Consider the following 25,407-nt stretch of genomic DNA (forward strand, 5'->3'; position numbering starts at 1 on the left):
ATATTATCATGTGGTGGTAGTGGTGGTGGTGATGGTGGTGATTCTCAGTCTCTCGTTTCTTAAATTGCCATTTTAATAAGACACATGTTGCATGGGCTGAAAATAGGATATTGATTTATGATTATTGTTTCTGTTTAAAACATATGAACCTGGGCCCCTGGCCAAGTCCTAAGGTATAAACACAGTGAGCTGCTCATTTTAGAGGCCGAAGGTAATCTCTGAGCCCCTATTATTCTGTTCCTTTATTGATGTCAAGGTTGATTTTACAGTGCCAGGTACATAGTAGGCACCTAATAAATGTTGACTGATTTCATTAGAATCTTTAGATGAAGCTTTTCTGAGATAGATCTCATAACATTTGCAAACCAAGTAATTAGTGTAGTAAATTGAGTGGTTGAGGAAATTTCATCCTAAATTTTAAGTGTTTCCCTCATCCCAAGTTTAACATTTATGAAAAGAATTGTTGAATTTAACATTGGATCCCTAAACCTCAGAGTTAAAGAGGCCTTGTGATGCAGCCTGTACCTGAACAAGAACCCCTTCTATAACATATCTAAAAAGTAGTCATTTAGCCCTGGCGTTAATGCCCCTAATGAGGAGGTAGAGCTCCTCACCCCCCAGGCTTCCCATTCCATTTGTACAACTCTTACTGGTTTAAGAGATTTTAACTCCATGTCAGGCTTGATTTTTCCTCTATCACCTTTGCCTCTTTTCCTACTTAACGTCTTGGGGCCAAGCAGAAGCGTGGTCTCTTTTCCAGTCAAATGGGATACTGTTTGTCAAGTGCTGAGGTACAGTGCCTGGCATATAGTAAATGCTTAAAAATTGCTTATTCCCTTTCCCCTTTTTTGAGGTGATAGAGCTTAAAATGCTTGAAGAGAGATATCAATGACTCCTCCTCTTTTCCCTTCACCAAGATGAACATCCCTGGTACCTTTAACTGATCTGTGACCCAAGTCCTAAGAGACTTATGAAAGGGTTTGCTCACTTCCTGCCCCCCCCCCGCCCCTACCCCAACCTGTATTTTTGCACTAAAACTGGCAGATTGGTGGGCCTGCTATTAGGAATGAGCACCTGGCTCCTAGTATGTTACATTAAAAAAAATTAAGAGAGAAATTAGAATGAAAAAAACCAGTGGGTGAAGATAGGCATGGATATTTTGTTAGCGTGGGACACTGAGGGAGGAGTTGAGGATTAAGGGCAAAGTAATACCAATATCGAAGATTTAATTTCTTTTCAAGCTTTAGGTTTAGGAAATAAGTTTTCAAAGTCCAGAGCAAAAAGAACCGATTTATGGTCCAGGATTTCTGAGGATTAGAGATCCATTGGAACCTCAAATAAATGCTTCCATGTAGCCAATAGAATGTGAGCTCCTTGCAGGATGCTCTCAGAAAAATCTGGAAAGACTTACATGAGCTGATGCAAAGTGAAATGTACACATTACACTTGTACTTTGTACATGTGACAAAGTAACAGCGGTATTGTAAGATGATCAGCTGTGGATGACCCTGAAGGACTTAGGATCAAAAATGCTGTCCATCCCTGACAAAGTGTCTCAATACAGATTGTGAAGCGTACTTTTTTTACTTTAATTTTTCTTGAGTTTTTTTTTTTTTTTACTTTTGATCTGTTGTCTTTCACAACCTAATATGGAAGTATGTTTTGCATGACTACACATGTATAACCTATATTGCTTGCCTTCTCAATGAGGGGGGTAGGGAAGAGGAAGGGAGAGAATTTGGAAATGATTTTGAAAGCGAATGTTAGAATATTGACCTGTAATTGGGGGAAAATAAAATACTAAGAATTTTTAAAAAATAGAATGTGACCTCTTTGAGGGCAGGGACTATCTTGCCTTTTTTGTATCCCCAGCACTTAGCATAGTACCTGGCACATAGTAGGTACATAATAAATGTTTACTGGTTGATTGACTGAACATTGCAGTGACAATAGGTCAAGGAAGGGTAAGGGAGAGGATGAGATAAGAATGAATGGGAGGTTAGACAGGCAAATGGGAGTGAAGAATAAATGCTAATAGAATTTTAACCCTCTCTACGTCCTATGCAGTGGCAAATAGCTAAACATTGCTGACTCCAGAAGGTATTTTAACTGTTAAGAGATGGCAGTCAACTGGGACTTATTAAGCAAACACTTACTAAACGTTTACTATGTGTCGGTGCTGGAGATACAAAGAAAGGCAAAGACAGTTGCACTAAGAGCTTATGTTCTAACAAGGAATAGAAAGTGGTACTTGAGATGGCACTTAGAAAGAAGCTACAGATCCTGAGAGGCAGAAGAACGAGGAAGGAGAGCATGCCAGGGAAGATTTCAGTGGTCCAGGCAAGAGGTGATGAGGTCAGGAACATTAGTGGTGGCTGTGTAAGTTGTAAGGAGCCCACGGGAGAGAGGTTGTGAAGGTAGACTTGATAAGACTTGGCAGCCGAGTAGTTATGTGAGCCAAGTTAGTGTGGGAATTTGTGATTGTTCATCCAAAGGATATTGATAAATCTGTGTAAATCCTTTAAAGTTGTGGCAAAAACAAAGCATATTTAGTGTCAATTTTATTATGGGGGACGTATTTGTACACTCTTTGGCTTGTGTTGTATGGGGAGAAAAAAACGAAGGTCTCGGAATGCTTGTTAGTCTTTGAATTTTAGTCTAGTGAATTTTATACCTCCGGTATGGATCATAGGAGCTACAGGGTCCAGTTTTAAATAATTGAAGAGAGATGGTGGAATATATAAATATTTGAAAAGTACAATGAAGACATATATTTTTTGTACATGGTCATTGTGAGAACTTGTTTTGTTTGACTATGCATACTTATTACAAGGGTTTTATTTTACTTTCTTTTTTTTTTTCAAAGATGGAGAGTGGGAAGAAGAGGAAATCTTTAATTGAAAAGTTAAAATTAAGTAAAAGGAGGTATAATAAGCAGCATTTTTATTCAACAGACTTATTATTCTATAGTGTATTCCACTATATAGTGGCATATTGATCTTAATCATACTTTTTGCCCAAGTACATATTTTTAAAATGTAGTTTGGTATTGGTAAGCATTTCTAGTCTTGTTTTTAAATGCAAGATTTCTTAAGTTAGAGTTCTTGAACTTATTTACAAATATTTTGGTAACTATTTCAACATAATTGGTTTTCTTTGTAGTCCCATATGTTTTGTTTTATGCATTAAAAACATTATTCTGAGAAGAGGTCCATAGGCGTTGCCAGATTGCCAAAGGAGTCTATGATATAAAAAGGTTAAGAACTCCTTTGCTAATTAATGGTGATGTGGAGGTGACCTTGGTTCCTTGAATTCCCTGCCAGTACAACACTGACGTTGTCAGGACCTTTCTTCCAAGTTGAAGAACCTTCCTGTAAAGTCTTGGTGAGGGACTGTGTGTGTTCTGACCATCAGCCCGCCCCAGGTTTGAAGAAGCTCATGGCTTTGATTTAAGTCATGGAAGGAGTCCTGTGAAATAATAGATGCCTTAGGTATTTTGCTGGTCAGTAGACCTAAGTATGTTTATAAAGCCCTACTTTCCCACAATCCCTATCTTCCTTTTCACTACCTAATGCAAATAAGAGGTCATAAAGTTTTGGGATCCAAATTCTATTACTGTTGTAGCACTTTCTAGCCTTATATGATAAAGCATATATGAGTCTCGTAATACAAGTATGTGGTAAAAAACTTAATTTTGCACATGAGTCATATGCAGTCATGCAAATTAATGCAGACTTAGAACCTGGGAGAAATTTAACTGTGGGTTTAAGAAGGGAGCTGTGTGGGTAAAAGAGGGGCTTCAAGTAGGAAAAACAGAAAGCGATCGATAAATCTAGTACTATAGTTCTTGAGGTCTCTGATATCTATTGTCATTAGATATGTCACAGCTTTTCTGTTGTGGAGGGTCGGGGTGGGGGAATGGAGTGAAAAATAAGCCAGCAGAAGTTTTTCTACTTGAAGATTCATAAAACCTTTGGGAAACGAACAGTCACTTGTGCTGTAAGACGGTTGTTTGATAGGGAGGAGGATCAAGATTCTTGGAGCTCCTGATTGAGCTCTTTTTTTTTTTCCACTGAGCCTCAGCTTCTGCTCTTTTTTCCTTTCTGTAAAATACAGAGGTGTTCTGAGGCAGCCCTTAGTGATATGCCTTAAAATTGTGATGTCGGTGCTTTTTTTCTCCCTGTGGAATGGATAATTGCTTTTCAGATGGAGGCTTGATGAATAGAGGTGGGAAGTGTGAAGAGGAGGGAAGACTGAAAGAATCTCTGTCTCACTAATTTTCCTCTCAGTGTCACTGATGACTTTTGTACTTGCTCTAGCATTTTCCCAGCAATGGTCTGTGGGCTGAGAGTGACCTAGCAGATTGCTGCTGACCCTCGTTATCCCCCTTTCCTGTTCCTGCCTTGTCTCTCTGTGTCGTTAAATGGTGGGTGAGTTAGAATGAATCAGAATGAAGAAATGCCAATCTGATATGTTCCTGGGGCAAAATTGAATTTTTAAAACCCACCTATGACAGTGTGATGCCAAATTAAAATCCATATTAGTTATTTTAATCATATCTATGACCCTTGTATGTTCTTTAATAGATGAAGGCAGTTATTAAATGGGCAGCCAGGTGGCACAGTGGGTGGAGTGCCAGGCTGGGAGTCAGGAAGATTCATCTTCTTGAGTTCAAATCTGGCCTCAGACACTTACTAGTTGTGTGACTCTGGGAAAGTCACTTAACCCTGTTTGCCTCTGTTTCTTCATCTATAAAATGAGCTGGAGAAAACTGCAAACCACTCCAATATGTATGCCAAGAAAACCCCAAAAGGAGCCACGAAAAGTTGGACACGACTGAAAAATGACTAAATGACAACACATCATATCAAAGAGAAAGTGTAAAAAAAAGGAAATAGAGTTTGTAAAGGAGAGTGTTCAGGTTAGTAATACAGAATTAAGAGAGAAATGTACACATGTAGAGTAATAGAATGCCACCAGTAAGTAATTGCTTCAGTGATAAATGTATAGTCATTTTGACACAATATTATTCTCATAACTTTTTTTGAAACATTCTCTTGCTTTTTATCATTCTGTCCTAAATTTGCCTTCCTTTTTGCCTGTCACAGTTTTTTCTCTGTTACTTGGTATGTGAGACATCTTCTTGATTAAATATACAAACTATTCTGTTTGTGATAAACTTTTGCCTTTTATTCTGTAATTTTCTAAACATCCAGACAAAATGAGACCCCCCTCCCATTTTTAAACGTTACAGTTTACTCAGTGTGGGCAACTTTGCTTGTGATTTTTGTGTTTTTTTTTGTTATTTTTTTTTGTAAAAAGCATTTAAAAAAATTACCAGCTACCTTCTCCACAGCAACCCATTGAAACAGGCAAAGTTGTTTAGGAAGGTTATAAAAAAGAATGAAATTGTGCAAATTAAAGTCTGAATCTGGCTTACTGATATGAAAAATGTAACAGAGCTTCTTTAAGGAAGATAAACAAATACGTTCTGCTTGCTGAAGTGTACCAGCATAAAATCGTATGAGATGTTAAAAGAGAAAACTAGTTATTTCGTAAGTTTCTCTTATTTATATGATCATAGGTTTGGAGAGCAAAAGGATCTTAGAGGCTATCGAATCCAGTCCTTCATTTTACAGAAAAGGAAATTAAGGCTGAGGGGAGGGGTTAAATAACTTGTCCAGGGTCACGGGGCTATTAAGTTACGAGGTAGGATTCAAACTCAGGTCTTTAAGACTTCCAAGTTTAGTGCTCGTATCTGTCCCAACCAACCACTTCTTCCTCCCTTGAAATTGGCTCCTTCTCTCCTCCCTTTCTCTCCTTTTAATGGCAGTATATTTACTTTGGTCAGAAAGTTACAATCACATATCTACTTTTACTCAAATAGCTTTTGGGTTGGTGTTAGTTGATAGCAGAGGATTGTATGTGTCATTATTTACTTTGGATTTTATATATGTATGTGTATATTTATCTATGTCTATATCTGTATACATACACACACACACACACACACGCACACACACACACAGAGCGAGAGAGATGACCTAGATTTTTTCACATAATGACAGATCTTTGCTGAATAAAACTGACTCTTATGTCACTTAATGTTAAAGTATTATTTTACAGTAAAACGATGGGTTTTATATGGTAGCTAAAAACAATTATTTAAGTTAGAGGTTGAAATTGTTTGGACGTCCAAGCATGGTGCTCGTTTGCATGTTTCAAGTCTCACGCGATGGCATAGCAGTAAGCTAAGTGGGAATTGGTCACAGAATTTTAGCTCAAGACCTTCCAGATTATCTAGTTAGAACACCTTTATTTTGCAGATGAAGAAACTGAGACAAGACAAGAGAAGCAAGGTGCCCTAGGTTACACAGCGAACTAGCGGCAGAGCCAAAGATTATAACTTTGGATTCTTGACTCCTGGTTCAGTGTGCTTTCCATGGTGAAGGCCCAGTGGCCATGGTGCTTGTATCCACTGCTGCTGCCAGATGGTGAAATGCCTTTGGTTATTATCCTCCAGAGGAGTATACCTTTCTGGGAGAAGAGAATATGAGCTCAGGGGGAGAAATGTCTTACAGTCTCCTGGCGGTTGTGGTGGGAATTTGCCCTAGACTTGTGAAAACCAACTAGGGTGATTTCCTGTGGCTTTAAGGCATTTTGTTGGCAAAAATGAGCTGTTTAATGACTAGAATCCCCCAATTATTGGTCTGCTGTCTTGCATACCACAGAAGTAATCACAACTTGGATTTTAAATATCTTTTAAAAAAATCAAAGTGGCAGGAAATTGATTCGGTGCCATTATAAAAAAACTACCCTTGTGTATATGTTATAGGATACATAAATAGATGAAGTCCTTTATTAGTGGAGAGTGAGGGTGTGAAAGATGATTAGATGGTACCTTGTTTACACATCCTTTTTTCATGGCTATTAGCAGGGTAGATTTAAGGAACCAAAACAGTCCTCCCCTTCTTCTTCTTCAAAAAAAGAAGCCGAATTCCCCCCAACCCCGAAAGAAACCAGAAAAAAAATTCCCTACTGTAGTAGTATATGTTGTCCTTGAAAGGGGACAAAGTTGTCCAATTCCAACTGCCTTTATTTTAGCTAACAGAACTGATAACAGGAAAAGAGTGCTCTCTTAGACCCATGTGAATTTCCTTGCTGAGGAATGAAATGAATTGGAAGCAAGCTGGGGTTTTCCACTGAGCATGCCCTTCTCCAGCAGTGTCAGGGTTTGGGTGGGGTCTGTGGAGTTCATTAAGCTTTTCAAAGCGACTGCTGGATTTCCATCGGCTTGCCACAGTCCTCTAATAACAGGGAACAGCAGACAACTGACTTGATGTGCAAAAATAAAAACTACGTATGTATCTTTGAAGGGGAAATTTTTTAGGAAATTACTTTTAGAGGGCCTTCCTGTGGGAAGGAAGTTTGTTATGAGAATTTGAATCAATACCCAGAAGGCTTTATAATATTGTCTCTAGCCAGGGTAGATCAGAAAGGGGTGCGTATTGTTTGATGAGGGAGTTGGCAAACATCTCGGTGCTGTAGGTCTGTTTGAACAGTATATATTATGTTTTACCATTCTTTTAGAAGCCAGACTTGTCTCATGCCACCTGTTTGTGTGTAGATACAGATGGTGAGTTTTACTAAGTTGACTTTAGGCATATAGTGATCTTCTGAAGTCTGATGAGTAGTATATGAATGGGAAAACCCACCTGTTTATTTGTTTTGTTTGCCATTTTGTCATGGATATCCTAAGTCATATTAAAAATACAGTATTTCCTGACCTCAACAGGTTTACTAAACAAGTGCTGCTTTATAGAATATTTCTCCTTTTTTTTTTTTTTTTTTTGCTTTGGATGGAAGGGATGGGGTGGGGAGCTCACAACCACCAAACTGGGCTCTATAGTTCTCTAAGAACACCAGACAATAGCTCATTCCACTTTCAATTCGGTATTTTAGTGACAGTTATCAGTAATATCATACTAGATGTTACAGGGTTGGGCATTGGTGACATAGTAAGTTGCAAATGGTGAAATATTGTTTATCCTTGCCCTTTTACTTTCATTACTGAATTGCTGGTCTTCTCTTGTCGATGAAGAAACATAAATGTTACTTCTTTTGTTCAAGCTTGGTCATCTGGATTCTATAAGAATGCTAGCCTGATTTCTGGAGCTGCTGTCTGCATTTTATTTACAAATTCCATCTGTATGACAGCCGTACTGTCATAGAGCCGTGCTTACCAAAACTGAAAACACAGCTCTGGTCATGTACATTTGTGTATATGGTCACTACCTGGGTCATTGTTTATTGTTGTCATGGTAGGGATTTCTCGTGCACCACTGAAGTAATAATTGTAGGAGGGAGGTTGAAGTCTTCCATATTTTGCTCTGCTGATTGCCTATACACTGGAATGAGTAACTCTCTGGGGTAGGGACTTTTAAAAATGATATCATATCTCTGCTGACTGCAAAGCCAGCCAAAAAGAGGTCTGATGTTAGAATCCATATTGTATGAACATGTGGTAATTATGAGTTACTTTGCTGACCAGTAATGTAATGTAGGACTGAGGACGTGATAAAGGGGATAGAAAGCTTGAGTTCTCTTGCCTTTTCAATTTCGAGTTTCACTTGAGCCCTGAAAGGGTGAAGTCCCTATTGTGTGATATCCTTCAGCTGCCACAAACCAAAAAGTATTTCAGGCTTCACAACTTCACCTGCAGAAGGATTATATTTTACTTTTCTGAAGTGTCGGCTAAGCCCTATGTACCATCGTTAGAAGGAAATTCCCTTGGCTATTCTAGTTACTTGAAGTTATTCAAGGTGACTAAAGAAGGTGGTTTAACATTCGTAAGGTAATGCCCCATTCCCCCCCCCCCCCAAAAAAAAGATAATACAGTAGTAGTGTTTAATTTCATTTTTTTTGTAAAGTGTGAGATTGGAAAGAGCCCCGTGGACGTTCCAAATGAGATAGGTGTAATTTCATTACAGTTATGGTGTTAACTTTGCTGCCCTGGGTAAATTGCTGTTATCATTTTCAGACTTTGGAAGAAGGTAACAGTAGCACTCTTGTGGCACCATCTACTGACTAGCCAATGGAGTGGCATTAATATGGGAATCAGCTCACCTCAGGCAGCAAGATACAAGTTAAATTTATATGTTGATCTAGGACAGAGGCTTTTTTCCTGTATCATGAGCCTCTTTTGTCCTAAGAACCTCTTCTCACAATAATGTTTTTAAGTATATAAAATAAAATACATGGGATTACAAAGGAAACTGGTTATATTGACATAAAGATGTGTTATTTTCCCTCCTCAAGCTCAAGGACCCTCTGAAATCTATCCACAGACCCTCTGAGTGATCTTTGTACCCTGATCTGGAAGAAACAGTATTCTTTGGCTTTGAACCCTAGTGAACTTTTGTTTATTTACTATTCCTTTAGTTCCATGTCTCATTTGTACCCTTGGAGGAGAATTGGCAAAGATGGTCAAGTTTAAAAAGTGAATTATGTTTTATTGATGTTACTGAGGCATTAATGCCCATTCACGCTAGAGCACCCGAGCTTACGTAGGAGAACATTTGGAAGCTTGAGATCTGTTGAGCTCTATCCAACCTGGCAGACTTGTCATAGTGTGGGAAGTTGATCGGCTCTGACAGCCTTTTGTCATATGACCTCTTAAATTGTTGACTCTGCAGCCAGTACACTTATCCTATGCAGTTAACCTTGATGGATTTGTTGGGGGTTTGTAGAGGACCTTGTTAGCTTCTACTTATGTTTATTGACTGTTGTATTTTAGATCTGAATTCACACTGACAAAACATGCTACTTTTTGGATTTTTATTAGCCTGTTGTCATCTGAGTGAATGGATATTTCTTCCACTAAAGTCCTACTCTCAAACCTCATTGTGCTGTGGAGGTGATTCTGTGTTCCCGAATGCTATGCCTGTAGATCTCAGGTTCTGCCCAGAAATAAGCTAAAAAAGACTTTAAGAACATGAGCCCAGAGGCAGCCCATGTCTGTCATTCAAGCCTATTGTCTGTCTGTGTTACCAGCCAAGCTAAGTTAGGTGATGCTTATCTCCGGTTTGGCTGTTGGAGGATGGTTATTTGTACCAAGTCACTGATCCTGGGCAAATTATTTGAGCTCTCTTGATTTGAAGTTTCATCATCTGTAAAATGAGGGGGTTAGACGGTAAATTCTAAGGTCCCTTCCAGTTCTAAATTTGTTATCTTGTGATATCATGATATAGAAGTTGTGATCTACGTCAGTGCAAGGAGTGCTTATACAGATGGGAGCCAGTGATTTTGGTGTTTGCTTTAAATAGTTTAATCAAGCTAGCTGACTTATTTGTGTTTGTGTGTGCCCCTGATTCCTATGTAACTTCCCTAATTCGTTTTATTTTGGAGGGTGAAATAATATGGGTGATTTTCAAATCTACTCAATTCTCCAATTAATTTTTAAAGTAGGTAGGTCAGCTAAGTGGTACTGGATGGTACTGCAGGTACTGAAGTGAGGAAGATCTGAGTTCAAATCCCATCTCAGACACTAGCGGCGTCACCCTGGGTAAGTCACTTAATTCTGTTTGCCTTAGTTTCCTTATGGAAATGGCAAACCCCTCCAGTATCTTTGCCAAGAAAGCCCCAAACAAGATCACGAAGAGTCGGACATGACTGAAACAGAACAAAAACAACAAAAACTGACTGGTGCTTTTATTTTTATTCACTAATTTGTTTATTCATACCTATATTCTAGAATTTAATAACACTTCCTCCTATTCCACCCCTCCCTCCTTTCTATTAAACAATTAAAAGGAAAAAACAAAACCTCATAACACGTAGGAATAGCCCAACAAAACTGATTACCACACTGGACAGGTCTCAAAACTCGTTTCTCATTCTAAATTTTAAGTCCATCCCCAGGATGTGAGTGGCATGTTTCATCTTTAGTAATTTGGACTCAAGATTTATCATTGTATTGATGGGAGTTCTAAAGTCTTTTAAACTTGCTTTTCTCTATAATGCTGCTGACATTTTATAACTTATTATTTGCTCTAGCTCTTCTCACTCCACTGTGCCAGTTTCCTTATAAACAGTCTGTTTTGTCATTTCCAACAGAGCAGTAATATTCCATTAGATTTGTATGTTATGATCTGTTTATCTATTCCACAACAGGTGGTCCCTCCCTTCTTTTCCAAGTTTCGAGGCTTACCAAAAGAGCTACTGTAAATATTTTTGTATACATACAGGTCCCTTTCCTCTTTGGCACATAGGTCTAGTCATGATATTGCTGGGTCAAAGGATACGCAGAGTTTTATAACTTTTGGGTCATAGTTCCAAATTGCTTCCTAGGAAGGCTATGCCAGTTCACAGTTCCATATTAGTGCAAGTTCAATAGGTTGAAGCTTCTCTCTGAAAAAGGGAGCCATTTTAAAAATATCAACGTTTTCTTGTGATGATGTATGACCTGTGTATCATGGAACACTATATTCTTCAAAGAATTTAAATGATGAATGGCTCATAGACTCTTGTTATAATCTCAAGAGAAAGCCAGGAAAGGTGTCCCCCAACACATTACGTGAATCCCCTGCTATAGACTTAAGGTAGGATGTGTATAACAGCTGCCCAGTATGAATGGATTGTGTTCTGTATCTTTGGGGTCAGTATCCGCATCACAGACAGCACAGGTTCAGTTGAGCATTGGTTATTTAAAGACAGGGCTATTTCTATTACTGTTTGTTGCAGTTGTATACCCTCCCCCTGCCTCCACCCCCAACCTGTTATTCCCCTTAGCTGGGCATTTAAAACTCTTCCACAATCTTGACTTCTGCATTTCTAGTTATATTTCCTACTACTCCCCTTCATGAACTCTTATGGACTCCTTGCAAATCTTCAAACTCAGTACTCCATTTACCACTTAAATGTATTCACATAGGCAGTTTTCTGTGACCGGAACAAACTCCTTCCTCATCACTGTCTCTCAAAATCCTTATCCTTGTTCAGCACTCAACTTGGGTGCCCCATCCTCTATAAAACGTTCTATTCCCCCCCCCCACTTCCAATAGTTAATGTTCTCTCCTAATTTCCCTTGCATTAGATTTAGTTGTTTGCTATTATATTACTTCGGTAGAAAATAATCTCCTAGAGGGCACCAATTTTCATCTTGATTTTGTTCGCTATCACCTAAAATGGTTCCTTGCTCATGTTGTTAAGTTGTTTTCAGTCGTATCCAACTCTTTGGGGCCTCATTTGGAAGGTGAGTTTTTCTGACTCCAGGCCAAGCACTCTATCCACTGTACTATCCAGCTGCCCCACAGTGCATATGGGAGGTGCTCAACAAATGTTTTTGAAATTTGTTGAATTGTTCCTAAATAATTCTCTTAAAAAGTAGGGTATTGGTAGGTGTGTGTAAAGAATCAGGGAAAAATGCATTTTTTGTTTAGTTCTAATAATTAGCCTGTTCTGAGCCAGTTTAATATGTACTTGTTTATTGTTGGTAAGGGTCTGCTTGATGAGTTGATTATATATGTCTCTGGAAGTAGTCTAGAAAGCCTCATACAAAAATTTATTTATAGTCTCTCTTCCTATAATAATGTGACCAGAATGAATTCCTCTGAAGCCATTAGAGCAGTCATCTAAAAAAATAACATTTGTTGATAAGGCAAGGGATTAGAGAGTCATATATGACGTTCTAATGGGAGTAAGTAGCTTGTTTGCTCCTAAAATTCACTAAATGAAGCAAGCATTTATTAAGTTCCTGCTATGAACAAGGCACTGGGCTAAATCAGAGAGATACCTAGTTAGGATACCATATATAGTCTCGTTGGAAGGTTATTGCCTAGTGGGGAAAGAAAACATGTACACACCTATGCTACTAATCAGAATGTGCTTAGTGTAACTACAGAGTGGTAAGAGAGCTGAGGCTTTCCCTTCTGCAGTTCTTCACTTGAGGGAAATGGAGCAGATGTGATTTAGGGGAGAGGTGAGGACAGGAAGTGTGATGATATCTTTGTTCTTTCAGTGACAACTTTTGTTCCCTATTTCCTCTCCTCTAATGATTGAGTGGGAGGAAGCTGCTGAGTAGTATTTGTGTGTGTGTGTGTGTGTGTGTGTGTGTGTGTGTGTGTGTGTGTACTTTTTCTCTCTTCCCATCCCCCCCCCTCCACCAATATTGCTCAAGAATATCAACAGCCCAACTCCTAGCCTTCCAGATCGTGAATAGAAATAATTTCCTTAGCCTAAATTTATGTGGGTCAGTAACAATGAGGAGTGGACACTTGCTCTTTTCTCCATAATTGGTGGAGAGAGAAAAGAAAATCTGCCAAGGATTCTTAGCATACTGGAGGCACTAAGGAAAAACGAAATCTCTCCTTGAGGGCAGGGCCGTCTAATTTTCTCATCTCTCAGTCTACAACAGACTTGCTACACTTCATTCCACTGCAGAACCCCACTGATTCTGTCTCTCCCAGTTGATGGTGGGGCAGGTATTGTCAGGTTATTTTTCATGAAGCCTTCTCATTTGTAGTCTGACAGAAATCCATTTCCTTGAGGAGGTAGAGACAGTCTTAAATCATCATAAAGTAGGAATTCAGTTTCATTTCATACCTTTCCTACTTAATGACTATGACTGAATTGGAATAGACTTAACAGTTCAGTCAGGTTTATTTTGGAGACTCCTCTTTGCCCCCAAAACTATGTGGTAGAGTATGAAGTAGCATTTCAGTTATTTGTGGGGCGTATTTTGTTCTTAATTTTCTGTTTACATATTCTTTCTCTCCAGTAGAATATAAGTCACTGGAGGACAGGGCTTTCTATACATTATTCCCTTTATACGGTATGGTCTAAATAGCCGTTTGCTGTTCGTCCCAAAGAACATTCCATCTATCATCTCCATGCTTTTGCACAGGCTGTCCCCAAAGCCAGAAATTCAGTCTATCCTCACCTCTGCTTCTTAGAACACCTAGTTTCCTGCTACATGTGATCTTTTTTGATCTCTGCAGCTACCAGTGTATTCCTCTTGAAATCGCCTCACATTTAATTTGAGATTATTTTAGATATGCTTATATATTCTTATTGTCCCCACTCATAGAATTGAATTTTTTGAAGCCAGATCCTATATTCCTAGCACTTAGCACAGTGTCTGGCACATAATACAATCCATGAATAGTTGTTAAATTCAATTGAATTAAAGTTGTCTCCAATATCCTTATCATAGCAGTTGTGATTGGCCATGGCTACAGTCTTTGTAAGTTCTAATGTGTTGGTTGGCTGATGGAATGTTTCTTATAACTGTTTACATAAAGAAAGTACTTATTTCAACACTGAGATAACCTTGAGTTAGAAATATATCATTAAAAAAGTGCTTAACTTGGAGAAACTTTTAAAATCTAGGATCACATTGACAGTTAAATCCCAAATCATGTACTTGAATTCAGTCTGAGGGTTGGAGTGACTCACAGTGAGTAAGGCTATATGGAAATCAGATAGCAAAGTAATGGTATTATTTAACATTCAGCAAACATTTTATTTAAGCAGCTTTTGTTGGGGAAGGTAAGTGTAGGCAATGCGGGGTTCTTGCCCTCACATAGCATCTACATTTCTTGTTGAATGTTAGTAAATGTTAACTACTCTGAACATGGTGGGCATGATATGAAAATCCACAGTGTCAGTCAATGCCTGTGGAGACTAGTTGACTTTACTCTGCTCGGTGGCTGAAAGAACACTAGCAGTCTCACTGTGACCATCTGGCTCACAAATGTTACAATGGCCTTGAAAATGGAACTGAGGGTGAGGAAATAGTTTGTCTATTAACCGTCCTGGTGAAAAATTTAGCTATTGTTATTAAATTCTGTAACAATATACATATGGATTTACAAAGAAATGTGTTTTGCACGAGTGCACATGTATAACCTATGTCAAATTGCTTGCCTTTTCAATGAGGAGGGGGAGGGGAGGGAGAGAATTTGAAACTCAAAATTTGAAAAATAAAGAATGTTAAAATTATTTTTACATGTAAGTGGGGGAAAATAAAATATTAAACTTAAAAAAACCTAAAATACAGACGGAGTCTTAATTACCTTTATTCATGTACTGGGTATTTCTCATTGCCAAAGGAAGAAGCAGGATGTGCTGGTTAACAAGTATCAAATGCCTCCTATGTGTTAGGCAGTGGTAGGCAATGGCCAGACAAAGAAAACTGGAGAATGTTTGCTGCCAAGGAGCTTATCCCTCAGGTTGTTGTACTATTACTATTCAATGTCCGTGATTGGAGTGTTTGCTGCTTGCCTGATACCTCTGGTTCACATGTGATAAAGAGTGTTTCTCCATGATTCAGTCAGTCAGGTGCCTGTGGTACCTTGTTTGACATTGTTCTGTTTTCTTGTCATCATACTTGATACAGCATGAAAATCTTTTTTTAAGCAAATATGATTCTTAGTTGATGTATCTTAAATTAGGTCCTTTTGAAAATAAGTACTCCACCCTGGATGGGAAGAAAAGGACCCCTTACACGGGTGAACGTGGAACAGTTTTTCTTTTTGAGATGTTGGGATGTAGAATTTATAGTTCTTTTAATAAACATTAACTGGAGGTGTTAGATTTTTCTCTTTCAACTTGGAGAATGTGAATGTGTGGAAAAAATGACAAGTTTTCAAGAACTTGGTATTTAAAGACAGGTGTGCATGGGCATATATCCAGGTGATGACTAATGATTACGTGTGTTTCCCCCATAAGCTTCATTATGCTTATGGGTTCTTTTTATTACTTTTTACAGATTATGCATAGAGACTAATGCTCTAAAGTTAATTTGATCCTCTTTGGATTTCTATTTGCCACTAAAGTGTGATTCACAAAATAAATGTGAGAAGTATGTTGGATTAAATTTTTTTTTAAAACTGAGGTGGTATCAATTTAGTGTTTTTCTAGAAAGATAATTCCCCAGTGGATAGAGCACTGGGCCTCGAGTCAGGAACACTCATCTCCCTGAGTTTAAATCTGGCCTCAGATGTTTACCAGCCTTGTGACCCTGAGCAGGTCACTTAAACCTATTAGCCTCAGTTTCCTCCAAACCACTCCAGTATCTTTGCTAAGAAAAGCCCAAATGGATCACGGAGAGTTGGACACAACTAAAACGACAGAACAACAGAAGAAAGATAACTATTTTATAGAACCACTATCTTGGTCCAATTTTCTTATTTTTAAAAGGTATACAGTAACTATGTAAAGTTAAATGGAGTAGGAGCCACTAAAATATTTTATGAATATACTCATTTATCAATAATAACTAAGCGCTTTACAATTATTCTCTCATTGGATCCTCACAGCCACCTGGGAGTTGGGTCCTAGTATTGTCCCTATTTTACAGATGAGGAAACTGAGGCAAACAGAGTGATTTGCCCAAGGTCACACAGCTAGCAAGTGTCTGAGGACATATTTGCACTCAGGTCTTCCTGACTGCAGTCCTCGTGCTCTGGCTACTTTGTCACCTAGCTTCTCCTAGGCTATATGATATTCATTGATGCATTAATATCAATTTATATATTGGAACTACATCTATATATTATATATGCATCATAAGCATATAAACACACAAGCGCACACACACATGCACACATATGTACACACACTGCTAAAATGTAGGCTAGCTGCCCTGATAATCTAAATTGGTAGGCCTCCCAGATCCATTTGGAGTGGGGAGTCTTTAATTTCCAGGCCCATCACAGTACTTCATAGAAAAATAATGAAGACGTACTATAAACAGTTGACTTGGGGAGAGTTGGGAAAGTTGTCTCTCTTCTTCATGCCTTCTTCCTTCTCAGAACTCTCTTGTTCTTCATCCAGTTACTAACAGACTTTCAAAGACAGACCAGAATTGCTGTTTGAACTAGGGTTTTTGTTTGGCTGCCTTTCTTTTCTAACACCTTCCTTGGTTTGTGAGTTTGGGTTTAGAAGGCCTCGGTTTTAGCATGCATGGGAATCAAAATGTAAGAACAGGGACTCTGGTTTGTGGGTTCATTTTTGTCTGACTTTGTATCCCCAATGCTTAGCATGATGCCTGGCACATACTAGACATTTAATAAATGCTTGTTAACTTGGTGACTTTATCTTTTCTGTTTAATTAAATCAATAGATTTTAAATGATTTCGTTGCAGTGTCTATTGGATAATCAGAGCTGACTAAAGATGTGCTACTATTCCTTAATTCAACCCACTCTTCTCCGTTGTGACAGAACTCTTAGTTATTATATTATATTCATTATATTAGAGTAGAAAGGAACCTTCAAGGTAACAAGGACGTGAAGCTTGATATGGGAGGGTGGGGTGGAAACAGCATTGAGAATTTGGTTTTTTTTTTCTTAGAGCCTTTAAACCTATATCCACTGACCATTAGAGAATTTATTTCTCTGAAGCAGGCTCCATCTCGCATCAGTAATTAGTTCTATGGAAATTTGACTTGAAGCAAAACAACAATATGGGGGATTGTTCCATACAACCAGAGTGGAGCAGAGTGGAGACACTGTAGGAAGCCTACACCATTTTTCTTGGTCTGTGGGATGTTGTAGGTGGAGGGGGGGCTGGACCTGGAGTCAGATATATCCAGCTTGCAGATGCTTACTGCTTGTGTCAGCCTGGGCAAGTCATTTAACGTCCGTTTGCCTCAGTTTCCTCATCTGTTAAGTAGAAGTAATGATAGCCCCTACTTTCCAGGGTTATCACGAGGATCAGAGGAGATAATATATGTAAAGTGCTTAGCACAGCGTCTGGCATTTAGCAGGTGTTATATTAATACTTATTCTTTTCCAATGCTCCTCTTCCCCCTCCACCTCGCAGAATGACAAGGTTTTGTGGGGTACAGCAGTCACTTGATCTTTGAGCCTTTATGTGGTAAATCTCTAAATTTGAGTGCTGTCATTTTACCTGGCCCTTTTTAAAGCTGTCTTTAAAAATTATGTGATGGCGTAAAGAGGACTGGACTAAGAATCAGTAGACCTGAATTCTCATCCCTATTCTGCTACTAACCAGTTGTGTAACCTCAGACAAGTTACAAAATTCAGTTTTACAAACATCTGATAAATGCTTCCTTTGCACTGACCAGCCTCCTATGCCTGGGAGGCACCCCTTTTTTGTTTTCTACTTCATAGAATCTCTTCTTTCAAGGAACAGTTCAAACACCACTTTCTACATTATTGGTTTTTAAAGGGTAGTGGGGAGTCAATGGACTGAGAGGCCCTTTTATGGGGCCCACAAAATCAAGATTATTTTTCTTAATAATACTGATACCTGCCCATTAAAATACTCCTCCTTTTTCCAACTACCGTATACACTTGTGTGAGACTGCATTTTCTTTATATATTTAAACCAAAACAACATATCTCAACAGATTGACTGCGGAAGCAAATATGAGAATCCAGTTGCCTTTTATTAAGCCATACCTTACAGAGATTTGCAAAAATATGTAAAACAGTATTCTCACTAAATTTTTGTTTTTGGAAGTATGCTTTCATTAAAATGTATATTTTCTATAATGGACTTATTTAAAAATGAATTAATACAAAATATTTAATAAATTTAAGTTTTAATTTATAACATGGTAAATACCAACTGATATAGCCCACATAAACAAAAACTCTTTGGGGTTCTCAGTGACTTTAAGAGTATAAAGGGATCCTGAGACCAAAACGTTGGGGAACTATTGTGCTGTACAAATCCTTTCCTCCTCCATCACCCCTCTCCTGCTGCCAGTGCCCTCTGTCCCAAACTGCCTTGTATTTAACTACTTTTCATTCATTTATATTTATTCTCTATATGCTTCTGTATGTCCTTGTTATCTTTCATTAGGATGTGAGTTCCTTCCCAGTAGGGGATTGTTTCACTGTGTTTCTATTCCTAGGGCTTAATACAGTGCCCTATGCATATAGCACATCCTTAATAGAGAATGTTTGTTGATTGATGAATGAACGAATTTATTAAGTTCTTACTATAATGCCAGGCACTGTCCTAAGAATGGTTATAGAAAAGAACACAATCCCTGTTCTCAATGAGTTCACAATCCCTAATTGGGGAAGACAATACATGGAGGAAAGAAATTGATAATAAGACAAATAGAAAGACCCAGAAGTTCTAAGAAGTTCTTGGGGGTTATATCAGGATTTGCGTCCTATAACAACAGCTCACCACCATTGGGAAAGGGGGCCTGCTGGTCAGAGTGAAGAGGGGATTCTAGTTTTCCTCCTGCAAGGGTAGGAATGGGGGCTTCTTGCCCAGATAGGGAGGGTAACAGGGATGGCACATTGTCAAGAAGGTTGAAGTTAAGCTGTGGAGGTGGGAAGAGAGAAGTTGAGTTCAGCTGCTATCTGTCTGTGAACCTCTAGGTGCCCCAAATGGGGTCAGAGATTGATTGATTCCTCAGAGCAGGGTTGGAAAATGAAGTAACACAGTTCCCGCCCTTTAAGAGTTCTGCCCATCTTGGAGAGTGGGGGCACAGAAGAAATAGGTATGAAAATAACTGAATGAGAAGGTGAATCATGCACATACAGAAAAATTCTAGAGTGATATGAGAAGTTAAAGGATATACCATCCTTTGATAGTCTTGGGTTGATGACTGGGGTTGGATTCATGGAGAAACCTATTTGGGCCTGTAAAAAGTGGGAGTTGTTCTTGATTGTTTATAGTATCCCTCCCAAATCTAAGATTCTCTCCCCAAATGTTCGTGGTTTACTGGGATTCTTACATAAAATGGAAGCTCAGCTAGCAGCCGAGTCCTTTCTTCATACAGGGACTTTAGAAATAACCTTATTTTCACCCTCTACCCACCTCTATCCTTACCTCCACTTTGATGATTTCAAGACTTCTAAAAAGTCACAAGTTTTTCCTCTTCCCCTAAATATTGGGAGTTCCTGGTTAGAAATATTTTAGTATTTGGTTGGGTTTTTGGGGGGGAGTTGATCATGCATGTATTAATATTCTGGTTTTTAATCAGTGGCTTATTTACACCACCCCCCCCCCCCACCAAAAAAAAACTAATTAGTATATGGACATAGTGAAGTTGATAACTTGGTAACTAACCTCTCTTGAAAAAAAAATGGTTTTGTATTACAAAGCTGCCCACCTAACCAGTACTGTTATTTTATTAATGGAAACTTCTGCATGACTGAAGGTTAAGTGATGCATGCTTTTTCTCATGGTACTGTTACAATAATGAAAACTTTTATAAGCACAGATGAAGCATGCTAACGTGCTGATTGTGTTGAAACCACATGATCTCCTAATGAGCTTGCTGTTAATCTCCAATCTTCTTTTTAGCTGATGATAATAAGGCAAATGAAAAAATGGGAAATATTTTACTTAATATATAACTGTATAAATAATAGATTTTAAGGAAAAGTAATTAGAGATTAGTGGTGGGGAGCGGGGAGCTCTGAAGTTAGTAGAAATTTGAAGGTAGGATTTTTCTTTCCAGCCTGGCTATTCATACCTTGGACAAATCACTTAATTATCTAGGCTTCAGTATTCTCATCTGTAAAGGGAAAGGGGGAGAGGGGGATGGTGGATGAGATGATTGCTAAGATCCTTTAAAATGGCAGGATTCTGTAGTCCTAGGTAAAACAGCTGAAAGTATTGCAATTGTGTAGAATTAGGGTTTCTTAAGAAAAACATAATTAACAATTACGCTTAAAAATCCTGTGCAAAAAAGGCATCCTATCAACAAAATATTTGTTGTATGACTTTTGTTATGTGGCACCGTTAAGAACCATGAAGACAGTTTTTAGCTTTGACCTTTTTAACTGCTTTAAGAATTTGCTCCCTGTAACATTAATAGAATGATATTCAACAGTTCAGGTGAAAATGCTCAAAATGGCAAATTTTTTTTTATTTTTGTATGTTTCTATTTCATTGGGTCATCGATTTATAAACATTTTTGAAGATGAATTTAACTGAAGTTGCTTTGTACAGTTTTACCTTGTAATGAAACAGAAATACTTGGTAATGACTCTTTTTTTGTTTGTTTTTAATTAACATCTGGCCCAACTAGTTCTAGGTCCCCAGTCTGTTAGCTCATTAATGCTAAGGCTGAATAAGATTTCTTCATGTGATTTTTCTCCTAACGTGATCATAATCTGAAAAGCTAATCGTTTTCTTTGTCACTATTATGTTATAGTCTATATTTATGCTCCTCTGTGTTTCATAATTCAGAGTGGCACTGGCTTTCTTTAAGAATGAATCAAGGAAAGAAACATTTATTAAATGCCTGCTGTGTGCCAGCACTATGCTGAAGTGCTTTACAGATATTATCTCATTAGATCCTCACAACTACCCCAGGAGGTAGATGCTAAAATATTATGCTTATTTTATAGTTGGGGAAGCTGAGGTAGACAGTGGTTAAGTGACTTGCCCAGAGTCCCAGCACAAGTGTGTCTAAGGCTGGATTTGAATTCAGGTCTTCCTGACCCCTGGTTCAGCTTTCTATCCACTGTGCCACCTAAGTGTCCCTAAGAAAGGTAAAATACCTGTATAGATTATTTTGCTGGGTGATAAACTACTTCATTTTAGAATCTTGATTGAGTTATGAAATAACTTCACAGCTCACAGTGGGAGGTCAACAAATATTTGATTAACTTCCTAGGCCAGAACAGATTTTATGCTATACTAAACACTAAAAGCAAATGACACCTGCATGTAGTTAAAATAGCAGTAAGAAACTTGAGGACAGTGTTTTATTGCTGTTAAAATATTTTGGCAAATTGTCAAGTTTAGCCCTTTTTTAGAGACCTAAATCTCATAAGTGAACTTAAGGAGGGGGGTTGTTAGTTATCAAGTAACTTTGGAACATTGTGGAACATTTAGATTTAATACTGCTTTGATTTGAAAAGTTTTAAACACCACCTAAAGCAATGTGATAAGATGCTTATTGGTATTTTACACTAAGGCAAACTTTGTAATAGGACTTGGGAGTTAGATCTGGATTCTGATCCTGCCTCTGCTGCTAAATTAACTGTGTAATCCGAGGCCAGTCTCTCTGTAGACCAAAATTGCCTCATCTCTAAAAGTGAGGTAAGAGTCTAACCCTCAAAGCCCCTTTCAGTTCTAATGCCCTTTCACTGTAATTTCCTCGGATTTACTTGCTTAAAGCTTGAGACAGTTACCTTCAGACAATATGTAGACAATCTCAACCTTCACTAGAGTCTGTTGTATTAGTATACAACCCAGGCCCCTCCAAATGAAGGGTTTGGTGAGTTAGCGGTGATAGAGGGTCTTTGACTGTACTTTGATGTTTCTAGAATTGGCCTAAGTTGGAATAGAAGGAAGGCTGTTCAGGAATGGATTTTGAAATTTGATATAAAAATAGAAAATTTCTGATTTTATAGTTTTCTCACCGTTAAGTTAGTCAACAAACATTAAGTGGATGTTGTGTGCTAATAAGCTCCAGGCATACCAAGAAAGACAAAAATACAGTCCTCATCCCTCAAGAAGCTGGCATTCTAAAGGGGATGACAACATGCACATCTATGCACATACAAGATATATATGGTATACAAATCATCCGTTTCATTTTATAATACTTTATATCTTTGGAGAATTTGGATTTTGCTCAAAAACTGACAGATCGTAAAATTAAAAAGTCTTAATACTTGTAATGTCACCAGCAGAAATTTCAAGTTATTTTACAGAGAAAAATGGAACAAAATTCTAATTTCTTTATAGAGGCAAAACACCATTGTCTTATGAAAGTTCTTTATAGTTATTATTTGGGGTGGATGTGGAATGAAAGAAATTCCTTGTTCTGTAACAACAATAATAATAGCTAATATTTATAAAATTTGATGTGCCAGGCACCGTCCTCAGCATTTTACAGTTATTTTCTTGCGTGATCTACAAAGTAGGTACTATTATTGGCTCCACTTTACAGATGAGGAAAGTGAGGCTTAAGTGGCTTGCTGAAGGTCACATACCTAGTGTCTGAGGCCAGATTTGAACCAAGGTATTCCTCACCTCAGGCCCAGTACTCTATTAGGTGTGCTGTCTCATTAGCATTTAGGAATTAATTTATATTCATATAGAAGCTACTCAGAGGAAAGCGTGGCTTGGTGGGTAGAGAGCCAGCCTGCCTCAAGAGTTGAGAAGGCCTGGGTTCAAATGCTTATTCTAACACATTTTATGCATTTAAAATGTCATCCTGAGAAAGGGTCCTTGGACTTCACCACACTGCCAGAGGGGTCCATGACATAAGCAAGGTTAAGAACCACTGCCCTGAGCTAACCGTAGGTAATTGCTACCACTGTGAATAATACATTATTTTTAAAATCTCCATTTTCCTTTCCCTGAATGAAGATTTCAACATTGCTCAGGGAAAGGGTCAATGAAATACAGGGAAGTTTTCCCCCTAAATATCTGTCGTTCATATCCACGAGCCATGTGACGATGGGCATACTTAACCTCACTTAACCCCAATGCCCTAGGTTACCATCTAAGATTTTAAGTATCAGACTTCCAGTCTGCCCTAGCCAAGAGGATTTCCACAAATAGCGGTCCCTCTACAAATCTTAGTAACAACGAGAACTAAACAATCAATCAGTCAGTAAATATTTATCAAGCTCTTCCTGTGTGCTGGCACCATGCTGAGCATTAAGAAGAGCCTAAACTAAATGCTCTACATTAGAGATTCTGATGCTTCTGTACCTCTAGCGCACGTGCGTCAAACCTCAGAGCTGCTTTCGTCTGTTCTTGTTGCTTTTTTGAGGGAGGATAGCAGTTAATGCTGTTTCCTCCCTCTTTGCTTGCCCATTCCCCCTAGGTTAATGTTGAGAGCAAATGCAAAGGTAACACTTGTGCTTTGATTTTATCTTTAGCATCCACGGTGACCATGACTACTGAAGTCGGTTCTGAATCTGAAGTGAACAAGCAGGCTGAGCAAATAGGATCAGATGCCGCCCAGGAGAAACCTGATGAAGAAGCATCAGAAAGTCAACAGAATCCATCCTCGGAACCCGAGGAGGAAACAAGTCCAGCATCCCCCACCACAGCTGTTAGCAAAAGCAGCCCCCGGAGTCAGAAGAAGGAGAAGGATCCCTCAGAGAGTCGGGGTATCTCTCGCTTCATACCCCCATGGCTTAAGAAACAGAAGTCCTATAACCTGGTGGAGGCCAAAGATGGAGTCGAAAAGAAAGAGCCCAGTGAGGCTGTTGTGGAAGAACCCATAGTCGAAAAAGATGGATCCCTTCCAGAAGAAGGGAGTGTGGCCAGGGCTGACACGGAAGGCGTCCTCGAGAGAAAACGGCAGGATGTTAGAGTCGATGATAAGGACGAGAAACATTCTGTCAGTAGTGCTGAGACACAGGTATGTTTGGAACAAATCAAGTGATACAGGCTGAGAAATCAAAAGGACTTGTCAGTCTTTAAACACTCAGAATTCCTCTAGTCTGATCAAGAGCATCCATAATACTTTAGGAACTGGTCTCTACCTGGAGACCCTTACAAATAGGATTATAGGATACAAGAAGCTTAGGAATGATCCAGTTTAATTGCTGTATTCCGCATGTGAAGGTAACTACTGTCTAGAGGAGGAATGCGACTTAACTAGGTTTACACAGCTAGTGGCAAAGCCGTGTGTGCCCTTGGGTAAATTTTTCTTTTCCCTCTCACCTGTAAAAATGAGGGGGATTAGATTAGACAAGATACGTTGTCTGTAAGGGTTCATTCTAACTGTTAACTCCTGTCATCATCCGGTTGGTTGACTCTAAGGCTGTCCCTCTTTTACCTGTACCACTCAGTGGTAATTTTTTAAATCAAGGTAACTTTTAAAATAAGTTATAACTTGGGGTCAATCTGAGGCTGCTTCCCCTTAGTTTAATTTAGATGTTCATTTGAATAAAGGAAGAAGACAGCATGGTCCAGAGGAAGGAGCATTCATTGTCTCTGAAGTCAGGAGGCCTAGACTTTTGAGGTTCCTTCTGGTGCTAGTTATATGATACTTTGAAATTAAAACAAACCCAGAAATTCCTGTTTATCACTTTGTCAGTTTTTTGGCAGTACAACTCAAAGATTTTGGCTATGTAAATTGATCATGGCTTTCAGGTAGTCCAATAATTTTTAAATTATCTCTTCTGGATCTATTTTCCAGGTCAGTGGTTTTTCCAGTGAGATATTTCACATTATCTTCCATTTTTTCGTTGCTTTGGTTCTGTTTTATAATGTCTTGATTTCTCATAAAATCACTAGCTTCCACTTGCTCCAATCTAATTTTTAAAGTAGTATTTTCTTCAGTGGTCTTCTGGACCTCCTTTTCCATTTGGCTAATTCTGCCTTTCAAGGCATTCTTCTCCTCATTGGCTTTTTGGAGCTCTTTTGCCATTTGAGTTAGTCTGTTTTTTAAGGTGTTGTTTTCTTCAGTGTATTTTTCGGTATTTTTTTGGGT

General features: G+C 38.5%; 1 protein-coding gene across 11 annotated transcripts in view; it reads left to right on the plus strand.

Moving 5' to 3' along the window:
• The window catches only part of EPB41L2 (erythrocyte membrane protein band 4.1 like 2), a 276,121-nt gene that overhangs the window by 99,630 nt on the left and 151,084 nt on the right, over positions 1-25,407 (plus strand). For 7 of the 11 annotated variants that reach the window (XM_036769362.1, XM_036769351.1, XM_036769354.1 and 4 more), the window contains exons 1-2: positions 7,276-7,360; positions 23,843-24,330. In XM_036769362.1, coding sequence (XP_036625257.1) covers positions 23,857-24,330 — 474 coding nt within the window. In that variant the 5' untranslated portion in view covers positions 7,276-7,360; positions 23,843-23,856. Of the gene's footprint in view, positions 1-7,275; positions 7,361-23,842; positions 24,331-25,407 lie in introns of those variants that run through there. The other 4 variants (XM_036769361.1, XM_036769356.1, XM_036769355.1 and 1 more) reach the window with 1 other exon arrangement.

Source organism: Trichosurus vulpecula, chromosome 7 (assembly GCF_011100635.1).
Source record: "Trichosurus vulpecula isolate mTriVul1 chromosome 7, mTriVul1.pri, whole genome shotgun sequence".
In the NCBI taxonomy this organism is placed as follows: domain Eukaryota; kingdom Metazoa; phylum Chordata; class Mammalia; order Diprotodontia; family Phalangeridae; genus Trichosurus; species Trichosurus vulpecula.